Source organism: Erinaceus europaeus, chromosome X (genome assembly GCF_950295315.1).
Source record: "Erinaceus europaeus chromosome X, mEriEur2.1, whole genome shotgun sequence".
In the NCBI taxonomy this organism is placed as follows: Eukaryota; Metazoa; Chordata; class Mammalia; order Eulipotyphla; family Erinaceidae; genus Erinaceus; species Erinaceus europaeus.
Window position 1 is genome coordinate 125138770 of NC_080185.1, and position 20002 is coordinate 125158771.

Genomic DNA, 20002 nt, shown 5'->3' on the forward strand with positions numbered 1-20002 from the left:
CTTCAAAAGCGGTGAGCAGGTCTTCATGTGTCTATCTTTCTTTCTCTCCCTCTCTCTCTAGCTCTCTTTCCCCTCTCAATTTCTCTTTCCTAGCCACAAAAAAAAAAAAAAAAAGGAAAATGGCCACAGGAGCAGTGGATTTGTAATGCAGGCATGGAGCTCCAGCCATAAAACCCTGGAGACAAAAAGAAAAGAAAATCTAACAGGTGGAGGAGCTAGTATCCTGGATTATCCAAGCAGGTTCAGTGTAAGTCCTCACAAGCAGAAGTTCCTTCTCCTCCTCCCTTTTTTGGGGGGTGGGGGTGGGGGTTTCCTCTAGTCTCTGGTCACAGGGCCACAACAGCTGCAACGGAAGCTTGTTAGAAATGTAGATTCAGGCCTGGGGAGACAACCTACTGGTTGTGCCTGAAGCGCTGGGTTCCCAGCTTCAACCCCCAGCAACACCACGGGCCAGAGCTGAGCAGCGCTCTAGCATCTGCCTCTCTCTCAACATGCATTCTTCTTCTGGAAGCCAGACCTCCCACCTTCTGCACCCCATGGCGATCTCAGCCGCCACGCTGAGGGGCGAGTGACGGAACCATGCGGCTCGGGGGACCACGGACAGCAAGTGGAGGCGCGCGACACAGCAGGGCCACGTGCATTCGACGACCACTTACACTGGCGAGTGACACGGGCGGTGCGACAGGGCTCCAGGTAACCACCGACAGCCAGGCCGTGATGTAGGCGGTGCAACATAAAGGGAGAATTGCGCATAATACCGGCGACTGAGGTAACCGCGTGGCAAGCACGCCACATGCATCGGAGCCAGGCCGCGACACAGGCAGTGCGACATAAGGTGAGGTGACACGTAATTCCGGCGACTGGGGTAACCACGTGACAGGCGTGCAACGTGCGTCGAAGGTCACAAGGTCACGTAGAAGCCGGCCAGTGACGTAAAGGGAGACTGCGCATACCGCGTGGCACGCACGCGACGTGCGTAAGAGGATCACGTGGGACGCGCCGAGTGACATCTGCGCTGCGACATGCGGTCTAAGGAAGTGCCGCGTGCCGCAGGTGGCCGTGCCCAGCCAGACTAGGTGCGGGCGGCGCCTCGCGCCCCGGGTGAACGCGAACCGCAGGCCGGGAACAGCGGCGAGGCCTCCGTCAGCCTCCGCCAGCCTCCGCCAGCCTGCCTGCCAGGTGAGTGACAGACGCAGGCAGTGGACTGGCTGCATCAAGCCTTGGGCCACTAACTCCTCGAAAGTGAAACCGCGGGGAAAGGCGTTTTGATGGCGCGCAGCTGTCTTTCCAGTAGGCACTGAGGTTCCTTTGTAAATTTCTTTGTAATCTAAAATCAGAAGAATCTAGTTTGAGCATCAGACAAATAGAAACGTATCACTTGCCGGATTCCATATCTACGGAAATCTACCTAAACCGACACCCACCACCAGTGGGAAAAAAATGTGATTCTCTTGTCTTTTCTGGATAATGGGAAGGTTAATTTTGGAAAAGTGTGGCATTTATAGTTAGTTACATTATAGTGTTGCGAATTAATAACTGGTTCAAATAACACACCTCTTTAATATAGAACTTTATTGGTAAAAAATAATGTTGATTTATGGCTGCAGAAATTCTTTCAAGTATATTGCTCCACCAATTTCTTTTGTTAATACTCTAATGAGAGGAAGACAGATCAGTGCTCTGCTCCGCTCAGCTTTCGGGCTCATGGTGGTGCTGGGGACCTCAGAGCCTCAGGCATTAAGGTCTTCTGCAGAACCTTTAAGCTCTCACCCCAGCCCCCACCCCCTTTTTAAATTTCCACCAGGGTTATTGCTGGAGCTCCATCCCTGCACAAGGAATCCACATCACACATCTGTTGTTTCTGGTAGCCATTCATTTCTCCCTTTTTTTCTTTTTCAATACGATGGAGAAATTGAGTGGGGTGGGGGAGATAGAGGACACACACTTGCAGCAATGCTTCATCCACCATTGGTGAAGTTTCCTCCCTGCAAGTACAAATCAGGGACTTGAGCCCAGGTCCTTATACGTGCTCACTTGTGCACTCAGCCACCCACCAGCCCCTTCCCCAATGTTTTATTCATACTCATCTTGTCAACACCTAAAACAATTTTGTGATACCACGGCAGCTGGTTATCAACAAATATTCCAACTGGAAGGCCAGAAGGTACTGTTACCAAAATGGGTGATTGCTCTTAAATGTTAATAGAGTTGGGTTGGGGAGCTAGCATGATGGTTATTCTATAAGACTTCAATCCCCAGCACTACTTTAAACCAGAGTTAAAGCAATTCTCTGGTAAGGAGAAAACACACACACACACACACACACACACACACACACACACCAGCAACAACACCAAAACTACAAATAAAGAGCCAATCAAATGTTTACCGAGTTGATAGCAATATGACAGTAACTTTTATGAATTAAATTTGTTTTTGTGTATTAGGGAATTGTTGATAATCAACTTCTGTTCATAAGTTAGACTACTTATTTATTTTGGATATAGAAAGAGAAATTGGGAGGGAAGAGGAGGGAGAGAGGGACCCGCAGCACTTTTACCACTCTGAAGCTTTCCTCTTGTAGTTGGGGACCAGGGATTTGAACCTGGGTTCTTGAACATTGTTAACATGTGTGATCTACTGGGTACACCATATGGCCCGATTTTTCATTCTCGCATGTTATTTTTTAAAGTCCTTGTATAATGATCTGACACAGACTGTAATATTTTTGATACACCTTAAATGACTTAAAAGAAAAACATTAGTACAACAAATAATAGTATAGGTATTTAAATCACATTTTAACTGATGAGTTATTTGAAAATTTAATAGTACACAATCAAGTTGAAGTTACTTATATCCTGAGCTGCAAATAATCAGCTGTTAAGATAAGTTGTGATTAAGAAACAAATTTACAGAATAGTTTTTCGTTGTTAAAGCAAGGTGTGTTACTACATGCATGTTTCAAGAGACAGAATTTACTTCATTAGGGAAATAATAGCAAGTAGAATCTTGTAAAATTATCTCTTTTTTGGTGTTTTGCATCACATTAAAGGACTGGGAGGGGAGCAGGGGGCTTTTCGTGATCTGGGGCATGATGGAGGAGGGCCTAGACTGGGTGTGTGTTTTGCAGAAAACTGAGAAATTTTACACAAGCACCAAGAACTGTAGCTACTGTAAACCAGTAACTCACCCAGTAAAAGTATTTACAGTCAAGATGATAATATCGACAGGAAAAAATCCTTCTTTTCTAGTGAGTTGTAAATACTAAATTTTTCTAACAGTTCAGAGCACACTACAGGTGCACCAAGTTTAAGCAAATAGTCTGACTAGGTGTAGATGAACCCACAAAGCCAACTGCTACTCCAGATTAGACACTAAACCCTCAAGGCATGTTTATTAACTAAGTGCACTAAAATAATCTCTGGTTTAGAGGTTCTGATTTTTAGTGTATGCATCAGGTAGTTCAATTGATCCATTTTTTAATTGATTTTTTTTTTTGCAATCAAAGCTTCACTGGGGCTTCATGCCTACACAATCCCACCACTCCTGGCAGACTTTTTAAAAAAATTATTTATTATTGGATAGAGTCAGCCAGAAATCGAGAGGGGAGGGGGGAGAGAGACAGAGAGACACCTGCAGCCCTGCTTCATCACTCACAAAGCTTTCCCCTTGCAGGTGGGGCCCAGGGGCTCGAACCCAGATCCTCATGCATTGTATCATGTGTGCTCAACCAAGTGTGCCACCACTCTGCCCCCAGACTTTTTTTTTTTCAAATGGAGGGTAAAAGGCAGAGGAGAGATATCACAGAACTGCTTCATGGCTTGTGAAACTTCTCTTTTTCATGGTGTTCCATGTGGTGGCTGGGTACTTGAACCCAGGTTTTTCATGCATGGCAAAACACGCACTCTGCTGGGTGAACCATCTCCCAGCCGTGTGTGTGTGTGTGTGTGTGTGTGTGTGTGTGTGTGTGTGTGTGTGTGTGTGTGTGTGTGTAAGGGGTGAACCATCTCCCAGCCGTGTGTGTGTGTGTGTGTGTGTGTGTGTGTGTGTGTGTGTGTGTGTGTAAGGGATAGAGAACCAGGACATCACTCTGGCATATGTGGTGCCAAGGATTGAACCCAAGACCTCATTGTTCAAGTCCAATGTTCTGTCCCCTGTGCCAACTCCTATAGATTTTTAAATACTTCCCACAAGCCTTGTCTTTCATGACCAGTGGTCTTTGGAAGTTAAGATCAACTATGGTGAACTGCAAAACAAGTTCTATAGTCAAGGCTTGTATGGTAATGGTATCACTTCTGCTTTAGTTAGAAATTTCTACAGTATATTGTGGGAAAATAAAGGGATCATGTGAGAGTCTCAGTTGAGGAAAACAAGGGTGACTTTGGAGACCATCAGTTGTCACTAATGGAGCCAAATAACAAAAGCCCTCCCCAGCCCAGCCCAAAGTGCAACAGTAAGACAGAGAAGGCCAACACCAATAACCTATTCGCAGTAGCCACCTTTTAGTTAAGCTGCCAAGCTTAACTAAATTAATTAAAGAAAAGCAAAAGCCTGTAACAAAACAAATGAACAAAAAAAAGCATCTTAGAGCTTGAGTTGTTTGTTTTGTCTTTTTGGCCAAAGGCTTTTGCTTTCTTTTCCTTTAAGTTTGTCTCACTGGACTTGGACTGGTTTGGTGTATTCCCAAAGCAAAGGACTCTGGGAAAGGAGGAGAGGGAGGAGGGGAGGGGCTTTTCTGTCTGGGTGCTTGATGGTGGAAAAGGCCCTACCTACTTTGGGGGTGTTTTGCAGACACCTGTCATGGTGAGATGTGAAAGTTTATCCATGTATCAACTGTACTGTAAATCATTAGAACCCCCCCCCCCAGGAAAATGACTAAAAAATAATCTCAAGCATAAAAGAAAACGAGTTGTGAATCAAGGGGCTGGCTGCCTTACTGTACTTCTGTGATAAAGCGAGAGGAGAGGACAAGGTCACAGTGAAAACTTATCCCTTGGTTTTTTTTTTTTTTCAAATATGATAGACAATGCTTTATTTAAATCATCAAAAATAACATTTTACAGAATAGGAACCATAACATAACTTTCATTACACAATAAAGCATAGTTGTAAAATCTCAAACAAGGCGGGCAAAGCTTTATTTAGATCGCCAAAAATACTGTTTTACAGAAAAGGAACTGTAACAAGCAAATGCATGGCTGAAAATGCTTTTTGTCATTTCATCAACTCCTCTAAGATATTTTAGGACTACTCTGCAGTTTCCCAGCAAAACTAAAATTTGCCAGAGTTGCTCAATTTCATCACAAGAAGAAAATTCAGAAAATTAATATTGCTTAATACTCAGAATCATAAAATATGGTATTGCTAAGAAACAAGTATAACATCTACTGAAGCAATCTAATGTATGCACATTTTCGTAAACGTTTCACTGTGAATTTAGCTATTCTTGTCCTGCCGTCACAGATGTTATATGCAGCGGCAAGCGTCAGATGTTGGAGCCCGTTCAGGCACCTAGGAAGTAATCATTAAAAGAAATAACTATAGTAAGCAAGCGACTTAAACTAGGCCCACCACTGCTACAGGATCCCTACCCCACCCCCAATTTGGAGTAGGTCTCCCATCAGCTCTGTCTATAAAGAAATCCCACCATCTCCTGTCTCCACCAGAAACCCAGAATACAAAGCTAGATAGAGAAGCTGCTCTTCTAAAACCTCAGAGATTCAATAAATTGCCCTGGGGTTCTTGGTGCTATAGTGTGCTTCACAGGCAGCAACATAGGCAGACTCTGGGAAGAAGTCATCATGATATTCTGCTAAAAACCTGGAAGAAGCAATAAATAGCCCTGATGATTATCCCAGTAAGAACTTATAAACCAGCAAACCAAACCTTAGCTTCCAACTGCCCTTAACATTTCACTCTTCTGATACGAGGAATTTAAAAGAGAATATGGCATTTAATTCTATATACTAATTACTTTCATTGCACATCCCTAGCTTCCACAATAATTACTATTTCATCAGGATCCTTTCAGTCTCATTATATACACAAATCAAAGAAACTAGACTTCTCTAGCTAAGAGTCCTGATTATGTAAGCTCTTACATGCAAAAGAAAGGAAAAGAAAAAGTCCTCTGATTATTTCTCCATTTCCTTCTTTTGAAAACAAACTATAAGGATTACAAACTTAACAAACATCACTTGAAAATTTACCGTGAGTATACAGATTAGCATAAGTTGGGGGCAGGGGTGAGAGGGGGATAGACTCTAGAATCAAGTGAACTTGTGACACAATAAATTAAATGGCTCTGTCAGGTGAAAGAAAAAACGTTTTTCCAAATTCGTAAATTATCAGCTGGTTATTTACCTTAACTCTAAATGAAACACAAAAATCCAACCTGTAAATAATGCTAATATTTAAATTAGTTTCTGTGCATGTAGCAAAGAATAGTTCAATGTACAAGGCACTCCTGAATAAAAAAAAAATGTGAAGCTATTATCAATCTTAATCACTTCTACTATACGAAGTTAATTTTCTATTCACATGGTTATAAAACTGGATTCTTCTCATGATAATAAAAATTTTACCAATGTACAATGAATAACCCTGATTTATAAACTGAATAATGGATAAAAGACCTCCTCCCAAACAAACAAACAAACAAAAACCCTGTGGTACAATTACAGTTAGAAGCAACCCATAAATAGGTAATAGGATTATTATAATAGAGAAGCCATAGGTGAAAAAGGTTTTAATAAAATAATAATAAATACCTCAGGAAGAGATCAAAGTGCTTCAGTAAAGCCTTCAGATTCTTCTCAGAAAATGACATCTTTCCAAGGATTTCTGGAAGTTTCACTGCATTAAGAAAGAATAAGCAAAACCATTAATTGATAGGACCTCACGGTATGATACACTCAGGGATAATCTGAGCTCTTATTTGTAATTCAAACAGTAACTAGAATCTGTATTATCAAAGTCCAAACTGTTACTGAACAAAGATATAGTGGCTATAAACCTAGAGCAAACCTTTATGAAATTTAAGATTCAGGGTCTTTTTTCAAAAGAAGTCGCCTTTCAATGATTTTTCTTAGCTCCCCAAATTACCAGAAGATATACATAATTAAACAAGCATGTTAAGAGTGAAACAACAAAAATCCCCCCGGGGGGGGACCAGAATTGCTTACCAAACAATCGCAGTAAATGTTGTGCCCCATAAATAAAAGAGGGTGGAGGTGGCTGGTCACTTGGGGGGTAACTATCAGGCACAAGTTTCCAGGAAAGGACCTGGGAAAGGCACAAAGAATACTCTGCTTTTATATCTGAATACCCCAGTAATCTACCAATCTCAACACAACTCTAGCAGAAATAACCTGTGCTATGACATTTTCAGGCTGGCAGACAGACATCACGAATCAAGTAGCCAGGGCAGAAAGTTGGAGGAAATATTAGCAAACCAATGTGAAAGTTCTAAGCTATTCTTGACTAACCCATGAAGCTGTTTATGGGCACAGTCTCAGACTATACTGAACAGGCGAGTATATCACATTGAAGGGAATCTGGCTTCAAAGTACATTTTGCTCAATACTTGCAAGAAAAAGGTATACATATAATGTTGATAATTATGTAAATAAACATCAAAACATATGTGCCAAATGTTTTGTTGATTTCTTAGGACAGTTAGGATTTAGGGACAGCGGCGGATATATGTATGTGTTTACCATACAGATTACATATTAGCATATAATAGTTTTCTGCTTTAATTTTCTCAAAACACTCCATGTTTCCTTACTTTCTTGTTATGCTAGATTCACTTCGGAAGTTAATCTGACCCCCTGAGTCAAGTGAAAATAGAACTCAACCCTGGTAAGTGATTTCTTTACTTTAAAATTCAGCAATGAAGGTAGATTTGGAGTTTATGTTAAAGTGACAGTTGTCACTCAAAACTTTGATAAACTTCCATAGAAATAATTCAGCAAGTTACAGAACTATTCTACAGAGCTGCCATTTTGCTTTTATAGTCTAGCAAATCTAATTAAGAAATAACAGGGCCAAAAGAAGCCCTCTATAAGACAAAACAAAAAGGATAACCTAACAGCTGCAGATATGGTGGGGTAGTCAGTTTAACAAAGTGAAATTGCTGAAGCTAACAAGTGCCACCACAATCTGATTCAGTGCTGAAGGTCCTAGCTTTAGTCCTTGCTTCATGAACCCTCACTCCTGTGTTGTAGAATGTTCAAAACTAGGAGTGGCTTTAGATCTTCACGTTACCCCCGGTGCCTCGCCCTATGTACACTGCTGAAGCTTGGGAACTACGTTAGACAGTGGTATCCAAAGTGAACTTAGAAGGATCTATAGTTACGGGAGACGCAGTGCGGTGCACATGTGCGTGCAAAAACAGGTCATGTAGCTAGTGCTTTACCCCATTAAGTCCTATATTTCAATACAGTGTATCACCTCTTTATTAAAGATACATTTCACAGTGAAAACAATAGGTTTCTAATGTAGGACTTTTCAACGGGTATGCATGTGAACCATCTGTAGATGTGAACAAGAAATGTGTGAGAAATACTCCTGATGCAGTGGGGCAGTGAATGGCATGGAAAAAAAGCCATGGATGGTTTTGATACAAAGCCCTGGTCAGAACTCACTGCAACAGAGACATTTACAATGGTGGGAATTCATTAAGTTTTCAGAGGCGCTGTGAGAGTCAACCGAACTCCAACCATATACTACAACAGTCAACTTTTTCACTAGAAGGTGCAGTTTTCCTTATAACCACCAGGTGGTAGGCTCATCAGTGGGACAGACGAGTTTTAAATGAAACATGTTCCTTTTAAATCATAACACTTACAGGGTTTTGTCTGAAAAATAGGGCATCTGGGACTTTTTGTATTAGAACTCTCCTTCCCTCAAGTAGCACTGTAACACAAATCGATTTTTTTAGCTTGTCTAGCAGGTTGGCCAACTATATCTATCTGGCCAGCTAGCTCAAACCCAAAAGATTTGACAGAGACCATATGGCCCTGCAAAGCCTAAAATATTTACATTAATATCTTTTGCAGAAAAAGTGAGTTGGCACCTGTTGTGTAAAATGAAAATGTCCATATTCCAAATGACTGCACTCATTTGAAATAGAATATGCAGACCATTAGAATTCTAACAATTTCGTCATCTTGACCACAAAATCCAGAATGTTACACATCATCATATAAATACTTGTATTAATTTCCATAGCAAGAACCACATGACGGTTCTAAGGAACCCTGATTTCCTCCTGCATGACATAAGCAACCAAAAAAGGAAGGGCTCGCTGGGAAAGAACAACGAACACTAACTCTTTACCTCATTTATTTCATTCGTTCTTCTGCCTTCAAAGCCAGCAAACACAGCGCTCCCTTCCTTGCTAGGAGTCAGAGGGACAGGCGAGGAGGACCTGCTATGCACAGGTGTCTCTTGAAAGGGAAAGTATGGTAATCATTTGCCTGCAAATCACATGGCTACTGTATCAGAGACTGACAGAAGACCAGCAGCCCAGCAGAAACACTGTTATCACCTCCAATAGTAACACTTTCCTATTATAAAAGGCAGTGTCTGGAATTTTATTTGTCAAAAAAGGAAAAAAAGGAAATCAGTTACCAGTGTGTGCTACAGCGTGATGAACCTTAAATACACCAAGTGAGAGAAGCCATAAACAGATAGTCACATACTGATTCACTGGTAAGCATTCATGGCAGAGGAGGAAGATCCATTGGGAGAGGAAGTAACTGCTAAGGAACTTGGCAGATAGAGCTGAGCCAGCTCCCCACTACAGAGATGAAGGCTTGGTGGCTGCCTTCGGTCCCACCACCCACTCAGAGGTTAAGGAAAATGTCTCAGGAGCCTAGTCAAGGCCATACTTTTGTGCTCTGTTCCCAATGGGCAAATCTGGGTGTGACTGTGTGCTTACCCTGGTCTTCCCCCAACCTCTCCTGCCAGCTGGACTCTTGAGGAGCACAGTTTTGACCCAATCCAGTAGACTACATGTCTGTGCTCCCTTGTGGCTTTCCCACCCCGGAAGAGGACCTACTCTTTTCCAGGTGTAGGAACAGTTTGGGCATGCTGGTGGATGTGTCCTGCTGTCGACGCTTGGGCTGAGGTGAAGCACTACTCTCAGATAGCCTGTCACAATTGGCAGAGTGACGCGTTGAGCGCCTCAGGGACTGCAAGGCTTCTGGCTCTGCTTTGCGCCTTTTAGGAGTGGCTGGCTCCCCTGTCGTCAGCTGACTTTCTGTGGACTGTGGTGTGGATGGATTCAACAAAGGTGGACTTGGAGAAAGTTCCTCTTGGCTCCTGGAGAAGATAAGAAACCATCACATATGACAACCTGATCAGAACCTGAAGGGTCCAGATAGGACAGGACAGAAAGCATTCTCTATTCCAGTCCAGAGGGGTTATACATTTACACTCTAATGAGCCGAAATAAATTATTAATGAGCGAGAAAGAGGAAAAAGAGAAAAGAGGGAGAGAACCAGAGCATCACTTTGGCATATGTGATGCTGGGGATTGAACTTGGGACCTCATGTTTGAGAGTCCAACACTTTATCCACTGTGCCTCCCTCCCAGGGTACAACAAATGGAATTTCCAGAAAGGTATGTTAGCAGTCTGGGAGCTGGTGCAATGATTACAGCACTGGACTTAAAAGCATGAGGTCCCAAATTTAATCCTTGACATTGCATATTCCAGAGTGGTGCTCTGTTTTCTTTTAAGGGGGGGGGGCAGGGTGGTGGTGCACGTTGTCGAACACACGTTACAATGCAGAAGGACCCAGGTTTGAGCCCTCAGTCCCCACCTGTAAGGGAAAAGTTTGCAAGTGCTGAAATAGTGCTGCAGGTATCTCTCTCTCCCTCTCTATCTCCCTTCCCTCCAATTTCTATATCCAATAAATAAATCCAATATATCCAATAAATAAGTCTACATATCCAATAAATAAAATTTTTAAGAAAGAAGAAGAGTAAACAAAGTCATTTGTAATCTACTCAACTCTAGGAGGCATGCTGGCATTAATGATGGTGGTATTACTTTTTATATGTGTCTTAAGCATTGTGATTCTCAACTGGGAGTGATACTGCTCTTCCAGGAGACACTGGTACTCTCTGGAGTCCTAACTGGGAGGGGACTACTGCCATCTAGTGGATGAATGCTTCATAACAAGTCTACAATTCATAGGACAGCCCCATCACACACACACAAAAAAATAGTCAGATTCAAATTACCAACAGTGCTGAGAAACCATGGTGGAGAGAATAAGGTCTCTTCTTTCACAACAGTATAAATATTTGCATAACTATAGGAACAATACATTTTGGCCAACCGTTGTGGGAATGCAGTTCATCCCAGACACAAGGAACCTAGACGCTTAGAGTATGGAACACATATCCTTAATGAGCGAATGACACACGCCTCACAACTTGGGCAGGCGGAAGAGATGGTCAGGAGGCAGAGAAACGCAACGGGAACGGAAAGGGAGAAGCTTCCTGTCTGGGAAGTTGTTTGTGCCTCCGGGGCAGATATGGCAGGGACGGGATGAACAAAGGCTAACAGTAAGCAGGCAAGAGGAAATAGAGGAAACCATGAGGGCAAAGGTAGCCAGCATAACCTAAACTGTCTTCGTGAATAAAAACTACCCAAGGAGGCAGCTACTTTTTTTCCATTGTAGAGGCAAGAAGCAAGAGGTCTACAAGACACCTCCCAAGTCCGACTACCAGTGAGGGAGCTGAAGGTAATTCTCCATCTGTCCTTCTCAGGTGGTAAAAGGTGGACAGAACTGCTCAACACCCAAGCAAGTTCTCCACTCTGGAATCCTCATGTGGTAAAACCTGAGACATTTGAGAGTGAATGGGAACTTAGCTTGGCCAAGGAGAAGGCCACCAGTATAGCCACTTGGCAGTCTTTGCCCTTCAACATACATGGTGGCCCGTGGCATCAGCTGACAATCTTCAAACACAGATTCAACTACTTGACACCTGCCACCTGAGGATCTAAGTGCAGGCTATTTAACTTACCTATTAACAGTTGTGGTACTTTCCTTAATTGGAAGAAAAAATTTGGACGAAGTCACCTTTTTATACTGAACTTGTTCATATGGATAAAGCAAAACCAAAGGGAGAGTGTAATCAAAGGTTATTCTTAATCCATCCACCATCTCCTTACAGAGGTCAACACTGGGAGGATTAAAAAGAAGCAATTAGAAGTGCAGTAAAGTAATAGAGACTTCCCAAATCTCACACGTAAGCTGCAATCGTTCTAATAAGGCGGAGTGCTAAACTCTATCCACTATACCTACACATGAAGAATGAAATGAACTTGTAAATGATAACATTACATTATTAAATGGGAATAGCAATCTCCACTTTAAAGAGCAGCACATCTGCTAGTAATCTTAACCAACTGCACTGAGCACAAATGAGTATATTCAGTGCTGATAAGGAGCCTGAGCAGCCTGTGCTGCAGGAGGTGGACAGACCCCAATCACTGGGAGCTGCAGGGCACCCCAAGAACTCTTCCTAGCACTTGCTTCAACTTGGAACACCTACCTGTCTGACTCTACTCCAGCCGGGTCACGTGTGCAAGGCAGGCTACGACGACGATTACCCCGACTGGAATAAAGACTTGCTTTATAAACAAGTTTTGATAAAATTCTCATCATCCATTCTGGTGCTTCTCAAGGAGAAAGAGTTATTTCCCTAAATTATATCACTGAAAGACCTGCATCCAGACCACATATCTCAACAATTACTGAACATTTCAAAACAGGGACAATATTTTGATATTCAATTGGTTATTAATGTACTTATTCATAGTTAAATTATTAAGTGATACAGTAAATTAAAAATACAAGTAACTGAAAAGGAGAGAGTACTACCTGTTCTAAATTGAAGTCACTTCTCTAATATACAAAGAGAACCACGAGACACCAATCCCCTCCCACCCAACTCACTTCTTTTCTGCTGGAATATAATGCACATTCATGTTGGCGTGTGGCATAACATGATGGTGACGAGGCCTCTCATTGGCTGAAAAGGCAGCATTGATAGCGAAATGCTTCACATAGGATTCCAAAATAGTTATGATGTTGGTCTGGCATGGAAGTTTCACTAACTGTTAACAAAAATATAGACACTTGATGTATGCATCCCATTGTATACACTATAGACTCCAAGTCATTTTTAACTAAAAATAAAGCCAGTTCTGTTCAAACAGCATCTTCTGAATGTATTTTGAAGTTGATTTCTTCTCCTATTCATTATATCCCTGTGTAGATCAGAGCATTGACTTTGAAAACAGATGTAAGCATCATTTTACTCCTATCTTAGTGATCCATTAGAAACACCCAGGGAGCCTCTGAGTCCATATGGACAGCCAGACCTTTTATGGCTTAACCTCTTGGTTGAAGCCCAGGCACCAGGATTTTGCAAAGGTCCCTAGGGGACTCTAATGGGCAGCAAGAGGTGAGAAAAACCAAGTACTTTTATCAGTGCATAGTATCACTGGCAGAAAACTTTAAAGCCTGACTTAGCACAAAATTCAAAAATATAAATCTCATTCCTTTAAGATTCTCAAATGTTTGAATTTGTGATTTCAAAGCACGGCTAAATAGAAGCTCTATGATAAGCTATGTGTCCCCTCCACCGTGTACCCGTTTCCTCCTGTTGATATAATAACAATCGTCCTCAAGCTTCTTCTTCAAAACTTCAGGGATTTCTATAGTAATTGTTCTTTCTTCCATTTCCCTTTTTGCGTGCAGACCTGGTTCTTCTTTCTGCAAATGCACAATTCCATTTTAACTACACAGAACAGGTGAGTATACCCAAAGAAAAATTAGTACAGGAAATACGCTACACAGCAAGCCCAGTTAACCCCCAGAGTTTACACCAGTAATGATGCACAGGTTTGCAGGAAAAGCACCCTTATGACCAACACTTAACTTACTTTAGAATTGTGACGAGACTGCAAAAGTTTACAGTTTCTTCTCCATTGAAACTTAAAGTAATAATAACTTTGTATTCAAACTTAAAAGTGATACTAACTTTGAAGGTAGGCAGAAGATACCAGCATTTACAAGTGAAACAATATGCAAACTAAGTATACAGTTTCATTGGAAAGAAGCAACTATGACTTGTAGAGACACAGAAGAGTCAGGTTCAAATAGTGACTAAAAGTAAGGGCAATTTTCCCTAAAATAGAAAGTACAATTTAACATTGCTAAAAAAAAAAAATGTAGTTTTATAAAATGATTCACAGCTGGAAAATGTCAACACATTATTTCACCACTAAAATATGCACAAAGAGATTTTGTTTTTGTTTTTACAATGAAAACTTTATACCACTTTGGCCTTTTCTTCAGTCTCACTTTCTTCACTTAGTTCTTCATCCTTTTCTTCATTACTGTCAGAGGAACCTCTTATTGCTAGGCAAAACAAAAAATATCAGGCAGATCTGCATTACAGACTTCCCTAAACCTTACGCAGCTTTTAAGGGTGTGTGCACTCTTTACTACTGGTTATAATAAACTGTGGCACTCTGTATATTTTAAATGTTGAAAACAAATAGTGTACCTTTCAGAATAGAAATTTATTCAGAAAAGATATAACACCAACTGCAATGGAAACAAAACCACACAAGTAAATGCCCTGAAGGTATTTAGTCACCAAGGATCTGATGGTTCCCAGTTACATTCATTCCTCAGACTGGCCAAGACTCACAAATCTCAAGGGAAAAAAAATCCAAAATAGCACTGTAAGAGATTTTTGTAAGGACACACCCAGATGGCAGCGCTCATGAATCTGACTGATGTGGTCTAATTATGGACGTCTGAGTTTGTCAAAAACAAAAGGGGCAGATGCCATATGTAATGAGCTGAAAGTGTGTCCCTCCCAAGGACTGTCGCACCATCCCACCCCATCCCATCCTGCACTAGCCAAGAATTAGGACAAGGTAAATTTTAGCCATGGAAACTGAAGTCAAGCTACTCACGGTTTTCATCATTTTCGTCTTTTTCTTCAAGGGGGGGGCGTTTCAAGACAGAGTCAACACCAGGCAACCTACAACGCTTTTTCTTTTTTCCTGTATTTCTCCTGTTAAAGACATGACGGGAGTAAATTTTGATTCTGACTGATGTGGGTCTCACGGTAAACACGAGATGTAACAACAGTGACTTCAAGTACCCCCCCAGAATTAACACACAAATGATAATCTCCATTTCAGAGTATCATGCAGTAACTTCTCTGAAAAAAAACAGCCCCTAAGCAGCCCAGAGGGTAGAACAGTGGGGAAAGCACTGAACTCTCCAATGTGAGTCCCAAGTTCAGTCCCTGGCACTGCATATACCAGAGTGAGGTTCTGGTTCTCTCTCTGTCTCTCCTCTCATCTCTCATTAACAAACAGGTCTCCTAAAAAAAGAAAGGAAACACAGGAGTTACTTAGAATGCAAGAGAAACCCTCTCCACTAACATATTTTACAAACAAAAATGAATAAGCTATGTTTGTCATAGTTCTACACCATGAAAATTTTGAACACTAAGAGGAAACATGCTGACGGTGGGGGGAGATAAAAGACTCGTGCCTGATGGCCGATTTTCCAAAGTCCCAGTTCAATGCCCCACACCACCATAAGCAAGAGATGAGCTGAGCAGTGCTCTGGTTTAAGGGGGGGGGGAGGGAAGAAGGAGGAAGGAAAGAAAGACCGAATAACAAGCATTTATATCATGTCTGGTTTTCTTACAGGCGAGCCACAGCTTTCCTTGCCAGTTTCCGCTGTAATCTCCGATTTTCATCTGTGTCAGGAAGGACATGGTCTTCAGCTGCCCATCTGTCCCAGCTTCTCAAAAAGGAAAAAGAATGTAAAGGTCAGTATTTTTGTTCAATATGAAACAAATGCTAAGAGACCCTTACAGAAAGATGTGTTCCAGAACCAATTACATTTTAGAAAACTGAAGTATTTTAAAATCACAAAAGGGAGTCAGGCGGTAGCGCAGCAGGTTAAGCACAGGTGGTGCAAAGCACAAGGATCAAGGATGGGCTCAAGGATCCAGGTTTGAGCCTCTGGCTCCCCACCTGCAGGGGAGCTGCTTCACAGACAGTGAAGCAGGTCTGCAGGTCTGTTTATCTTTCTCTCCCCCTCTCGGTCTTTCCCTCCTCCCTCCATTTCTCTCTGCCCTATCCAACAACGACGACAACAATCATAACTACAACAATAAAACAAAGAGGGCAACACAAGGAAATAAATATTTTTTAAAAAAGAGTCATAAAAGGGGATGAAAATAAATGGGGGGCAAAAGGAACGGTACAAAGAACCAAAAGGGGTTTCAGAATAACTGAGAGATTCCAAATATAATCGACTTAAAGTTAATTATTTTTCAGAACCGGCAAGGTCTAGTAACAAAGCCAAAACAAGAAATGAAGCTTTGCCATAAGTTTCTAAAACTTAACAAAGAAGTTTGTAATGTTCTTGAGCTACATACAGTGCCAGTTTTCGATACAGTCTTAGAAGTACACTCACCTTCTGTTCCAACCATTAAAATGAATTAGATATTCCGGGATCTTTCTGCCTTTTTCGTCTTTCCCAGTAATAACATCGACAATCTGAAACCAGGAAATGTTGCCCACAAAGAATAGAACATACGGAATGTTAGAAACGAGATTAAAAAAAAACAGATCATAGACCTTTTATTAAGAGAAAACAAAGCATTCTCTCTTTTTTCAGACTGAGAGCTAGGTTGCAAACATTTTCCTTTCAATTCCATTTTTGCCCCTGAATGGATGTCTCAAAAAAGGAAACATCCCTCTAGCCCCCCCGTGATTGGTCTCGGAATGTGAGAGAAAATTCAGCTTCGGGAACCATTGGCGGGTCTGTTTGTCATTAACCAAGTCTTGGCCAGACAAGAGAGCCGCATTCCTGAGACCTCTGGGAGTTGTAGTCTCCCAGGACCAGCTGCCTCCTAGACGGGGATGGCATGCTGATTATGCCATCACTCCCAGCGGTGTCCCCTGAGGGAACATCTGGAACAAATGATAGGGCGTGTCACTCCTGGGGAGACAGAGGGCGGGGAGGAAGGAAGAACAAGTTAAAGGCAGGGGGTACAGGGGCAGGCTCCAAGAGAGGACCCCAGACAGACCACCAGACAGACTCGGGAACCTGGGCCAACACCCACCCTGGGACCGCGAGGCCCACTCCCCCCGCATCCCCAACCTCGTGTGTCGGGCCTGGGTGGGCAGGTCCGGGTGGGTTGAACCCCCAGAGGCAACCAGGCCCTGAGGGCCTAAGGCCCCGGGCCAGCCCTGAGCTCAGGTTGGGGACCTTGGCTGGGGCCCAGGCCCGACTTTTCCAGGGGCACCGCGGCAAGGACTTCACGGGTCAGTGGCCAGCGCTGGGCCGCTGTCGGTAAGGACCTGGGTCGGCCGGTCAGCGGCCCGCGCCGGGGCCCAGGCGGCGCTAGGCCGCGCCGGAGGAGCTGAGCGGAAAGGCGAACGTAGCCGTTGCCGGAGCCTCCCGAAAACTGCCGCTATCACCTCGCCACGGCGCCCGCGCGAGACAGTGGACAGTGACGTGTCCTGTCGCGCGTCGCCGGAAGCGGAAGCCCCCCGCGCCCCACCTCCACGAGCGCCCTCTGTCGCTCACGCGGGGCCGCGCAGGCAGAGAAGCCGCGCGCGCGCGCGCGCGCACGCGCGCGGGGTGGTGCCCGGTCGCCCCGCAGCTGCTCAGCGCCATGTCCCGCGCAGCCTCCGCCTCCGCCTCCGCCTCCGCCTCCCGACCCGGGTCCCGGGTCCCGGCCCGCGCCTCCTCCCCGGCCCTTCGCGGTAGCACCTTGGCATCGTACAGCACTCGCGCCTTGGTGGGGTCAGGCTCGAAGCACAGCACTTTATCCCCAGAGTGGAATTTAAATGTCATGCCCTCGCTCGCGCTCATTTGCTCATCGTGGCGGAGGGCGAGGCTGCGGGGCGGGTGGATCGCGCGCGGGGGTGGGGGTGGAGGTGGCGGGGGGGGGGGGACGGGGAGGTGGTGCCCGCGGCGAGGGGGGGAGGGAGCGGGACTGGACTGGCGGAGATCGGGGCTGGCCCGCCCTGGCCCCGCCTCCCTCATCCCGCCCCCGCAACTCCCCCCACCCCCGCCACTGCGGGCCTAGGGTAGGACGGGGTGTGCACGGCCCCGCACTATCGTGGCCCCAGCGGGGTGCGCCTTCTGAGACCCGAGTTGGCCACTGGCTGTCCCTCGTATGGGGAGCACTCTCCTACCCGGTGTGGGGAACTCTTAGAGGGCGGGCAGCCCTCCTCGCGTGGATGCTGCTGAGTGGGAGACCGGCTGGCAGCTGCCCTGGGGGGGGGGGGCTCCGTGACTACTCCGCGCCTGCGGCAGGGACTGCATGGGACCGGGTGGCAGGGGAATGAATAAATTCAGGGGCTCACTTGGGCGACTAGCAGGTGCCAGATCTGAAGCCTGTATGCAGTGGGCAGCAAGGCTGAAAGGTCCTTCCCTGGTGGTTAACATCTTAAGTCTCCTTTACCGCAGTCTCCCCACACCCAAGCACTCTCCAGATGTGTCTAGACATGGCAACCCTCTCAACACAGGAAGGTGGTGGGGCCTCTATGGGGGAACTGCTCAGCGGGGTGAAGCACAAAGGACAAGTGTCCTTCTCCACCTGTGTCGGGTGGAGATGCCAGAACTGCAACCATGGTTTTTCTCCAAGTTGCGCTTTATCAGGGATGAGCTCTTGATGGCCTTTTCCGTAAACAACAGTGGAGCAATATGGTTCAAATCATTGGTGTCATGGATAGCCCAGAAAAAGCTTGGGAGCAACACCCTTTTCCCTATCCCGCTAAAGCCTTCTGAGTCTGGAACCTACAAAAGACCCACCAGCAGCCCTCCTCTGCGTTATGACTCACCCAAGACAGCTCTGTTCCTAGTGCAGCTGGAGCATCCATTTGCCTCTTAGGTGTGAGGGTAGTTAGTGAACCTGGTGTGCTTTGGGAACCAGTTTCACATCTGTCACTTCCTAGCTTGTGACAAAATTATGGGACACATTGTTTTGGGTTTTTTTTGACATTGCAAATGAAGGTAATAGGGTTGTCTTGGGAAATTCAGTCTGTTTGGTGTACCTGTCTTTGTGTAATGTTTGCTGTAGAAGTGCCAAGTAAGTGCTTATTGTTCATATTAAGCGTCTCTCCTCCACCACACATCTCTGCCCCTCATTCAACTATTTATTTTGTGTTGGATGTTGGACACAGAAAATATAGACAGAATTGATATTATCCCTGGTCTCAAGAGGACATGTTTCATGTAGGGCAGAGCTGCGTACAAGCCACTGCAAGCAATTGTGCGCGCCACTCAACTGGTGGAAAGAGAGTAGGCACAAGCGCTTCCTCTCCCCAGTGGCACGAGGAGTATCAAAAAGGAACTCCACAGAGGCAGTCGCTCTAGTTAAATGATACAATGAAACGTGTTAAAGTTAGTGTTTATTAGAACATACCACAATCGGAGCCCATCCCACTCTGACCAGTCCAGTTTCCAAGTCGTACTTGGTTTGGTTTCCAAGTCGGACCTGACCCAGTTTCCAAGTCAGACTTGGTCCAGTTTTCTGTTGTTTCTTAATATAACGTACTTCCGGTTCGGAGGCGAACCAGGCCCAATTTCCTTGACCTACCGGACCTGGATTCTAAACCCAAACTGGTTGGCCCCAGGGTCCCATTGAATTCCACTGGTTTTCTGACCCAGTAAAAGCGAAAAGAAATGCTAAGTAAATGTCTGAAAGACTATACCACTGGGCCTCGACCTCCAGAGACCAGCATGCTCCTGGGACCATGCAGGAACTTTCCTCAAGGGGCTGCTGGGGTCCCTGGCCGCTCTTCCATATCACAGCTGCTAACAAAAAGTTTTGAGGCATGATAACCTTTTGGAGAGGCCTTGGGCCAAAAACCGATTCCAGTAAGGGGAATGGGAGCAAGAAGGAAATAGAAACACCAAA

The 20002-nt window shown here is 44.4% G+C and overlaps 1 protein-coding gene across 5 annotated transcripts; it reads right to left on the minus strand.

Annotated features, from left to right (window-relative positions):
- Window positions 1–5018: 5018 nt before the first annotated feature.
- MSL3 (MSL complex subunit 3) lies at window positions 5019–18056 on the minus strand. 5 transcript variants are annotated; one of them, XM_060183068.1, is made up of 15 exons: window positions 17848–18005; window positions 16543–16625; window positions 15766–15861; window positions 15018–15118; window positions 14369–14451; window positions 13681–13803; window positions 12982–13142; window positions 12578–12640; window positions 12047–12205; window positions 10070–10332; window positions 9346–9455; window positions 7188–7287; window positions 6774–6858; window positions 5715–5823; window positions 5447–5514 (listed from the first exon to the last, which is right to left on the minus strand). In XM_060183068.1, the coding sequence occupies exons 1-14, from the start codon at window positions 17947–17949 to the stop codon at window positions 5724–5726; spliced, it is 1629 nt and encodes a 542-aa protein (XP_060039051.1). In that variant the 5' UTR covers window positions 17950–18005; the 3' UTR covers window positions 5447–5514; window positions 5715–5723. The 5 variants fall into 5 exon arrangements, with proteins under 5 accessions (XP_060039049.1, XP_060039052.1, XP_060039051.1 ...); XM_060183066.1 differs by lacking the exon at window positions 5715–5823 and having other exon boundaries at window positions 5019–5514; XM_060183067.1 differs by having other exon boundaries at window positions 5447–5823.
- Window positions 18057–20002: the final 1946 nt, after the last annotated feature.

What these genes read in the sequence shown, in the direction of transcription:
- MSL3 (XM_060183066.1), bottom strand. Translation starts at nt 17,949, where the DNA reads ATGAGCGCGAGCGAGGGCATGACATTTAAATTCCACTCTGGGGATAAA. An exon ending in AGGAAAGCTGTGGCTCGCCT is followed by an intron (nt 15,119 to 15,765) that starts GTAAGAAAACCA and finishes TGTCTTTAACAG; the next exon opens with GAGAAATACAGGAAAAAAGA. An exon ending in ATATCAACAGGAGGAAACGG is followed by an intron (nt 13,143 to 13,680) that starts GTACACGGTGGA and finishes TTTTGTTAACAG; the next exon opens with TTAGTGAAACTTCCATGCCA.